Source organism: Camelina sativa, chromosome 7 (genome assembly GCF_000633955.1).
Source record: "Camelina sativa cultivar DH55 chromosome 7, Cs, whole genome shotgun sequence".
Taxonomy (NCBI): Eukaryota; Viridiplantae; Streptophyta; class Magnoliopsida; order Brassicales; family Brassicaceae; genus Camelina; species Camelina sativa.
This window is the reverse complement of record NC_025691.1, coordinates 8,675-10,973: the sequence shown is the minus strand read 5'-3', so window position 1 is coordinate 10,973 and position 2,299 is coordinate 8,675. Positions and strand designations below refer to the sequence as shown.

The 2,299-nt window shown below is 39.3% G+C and overlaps 1 protein-coding gene across 1 annotated transcript in view; it reads right to left on the bottom strand.

Annotated features, from left to right (window-relative positions):
• The window catches only part of LOC104699514 (putative tRNA (cytidine(34)-2'-O)-methyltransferase), a 2,422-nt gene extending 2,107 nt beyond the window's left edge, over nucleotides 1–315 (bottom strand). Inside the window, exon 1 of the mRNA XM_010414820.2 lies at nucleotides 38–315. Coding sequence (XP_010413122.1) covers nucleotides 38–203 — 166 coding nt within the window. The 5' untranslated portion in view covers nucleotides 204–315. The remainder of the gene's footprint in view (nucleotides 1–37) is intronic.

The window sequence follows — 2,299 nt, the reverse complement described above, 5'->3', positions numbered from 1 at the left end:
TAATTTTAAAAAATGAGAGCCTCCGCGAGAGAGTTACACAGAGGAGAGAAAATTTTGGAGGAAAACGAGGTGGTGGAGAGAGATAGCTTTCGCTTCAGATGCATTAAGCTAAGGGAGGGAAAAAGACGGCCACTTGACGGGAGATATTGAAACGGTCTTGAGGAGGCTATTACGCTCAGACTGCTCCGCCCGCAACTCTCCATTCCCTCGCCGCCTCCCTTCTCCTCCGCACCGCAGATGCCAGGACCTCGAATAAGAAGATATAGTGAGTTGGGCCGGAAACTTTTAGGCCCATTCAATATCGCCCGACTTTGAAACCAACCAAAAAGGTACGGGTACCCTCCTCCCTACCGTACCTTATCCTCCTTCCTTATGTAACAAACGAAAACGAAAACAATTGACATTGGTCCTGTTCGTTTCGTCATCGTAGGCGGCAGCGGCAGCGACAACGTCAAACATTACCGCATGTTGTTGTTCATTTAGTCATCGTTATCTCTACGGCTGACGCTACCGCTGCCGCACATATTCTGTTCATTTTATTAACGTTGTCGTTGCCGCTACCGCAACCGCAGGTTTTGTATTCGTTTTACTGACGCTGCGGCAATTTTACACTCAATTCTTATTTTATTTTTATAAATTTGTATCATTATATTTTAAATCAAAAAATTGTAATTTAAATCTTTTACAACCAGAAAATATTTTTAATCTTAGCTGGTAATAATTTTCAGTTAGATATATAGTTATAACAACATATTTTTGTGATAAATCATGAGCTAAATTAAAACAAAAATAATAAACCAAAACATTGGACGAAAAGTAATAAAAAAAGTTATAAGAAAAAGGGTAGACAAAGTCTTTATAACTAAAATAATAAACGAAGTCATAAACAAAAAGAATAGCCAAAGTCATAAAAATATAAGTAAAAATTTCTAATAAAGTAAACGGCCTTGACCATATTCATTCGTGATGTTTTGACGCAGAGCTTCCATCGCTCTATCACCGGTCGGCTCATATGCAATATGTTCTTCTTCTTCTTCTTCTTCTTCTTCTTCTTCTTGTTCTTCTTCTTCTTCTCCTTCTCCTTCTCCTTCTTCTTCTCTTTCTTCTTCTTCTCCTTCATCACCATGATATGCTTCTGTACTTTGCCAATGTACAAAATCATGATCTTCCCTATGTGAATCCCGTATGAAGTTGTGTAGTGCCATCGTTGCCGTTACGAGTTTAATCCACTTAGTGAGACCATATTTTGGATGCTTACGATCCAAAATCCTCCATTTTGCTTTCCACACTCCAAATGTCCTCTCAATCACAGATCGCATACCTGAATGCTTTCTGTTGAACAACTCTCGTGCACTTACTGGTGGTCCTCCTCTAGCAAATTGACCAAGAAGATATCGCAAACCACGATGTGGACCAAGATACCCTGTCCTTGTGGGATACCCAGAGTCAACAAGATAGTACTTCCCACTAGGCGGATGTGGGAAAAAAGGTTCATACCTCGCACAATGAGTCAAGACCTTTGTATCATGTGCTCTACCAGGTACACCGACATATGCGTATATGAACTTCATATCGAAGTTACATATAGCAAGAACATTTATTGTAGGTTCTTGCTTTCTACCTTTATATGCTTCTGCAGATCGACTTGGAGGACGAACCGGGATATGAGTTCCATCAAGTGCTCCAACACAATCTTTAAAAAATGGCCAATATCGATCATCATTCCTCAAAACAGGGTTTACTCTGGTAAATTCACCTTCTTGTGGCTTTAGTGTATCTGCTGCAAACTTGATGAGAGCACTCAAAACATCATCAACCTTCCTTTTCACTGTATCCAATGACTGCTGATATCTTGCAGCTATATCTCAGATAGTTTTATCCTGACCAACGACCTCAAGAAACATGGCAACAGATTCCTCAATGTAGACATTTTCAGACTCTAGTAATCCATATCGTGTAGCTAGCATCTTACATAAAGCCTCAAAAGTTCTTTGGTTCATTCGAAGAATGTCATAACATTGTGTATCTGATCCATGCATAAGTTGTTGGACATGACACCATCCTGCTCTTCGATCTGTTCTATGACTTAACCTCTTTGCAGTAAGTGAATCAATCAAACCAAGTTCATCATCATCATCACCATCATCATCACCCAACATCCATCTTCTAATCATCTACAAAACCATAGAATAGTTGCCATAAATAAACTAATTGCCAAACACAACCGAAACTCGTTAATCGTTCATAACACAACAATGTTCATAACACAACCAAAACCAAAACTCGTTCATAACACAAC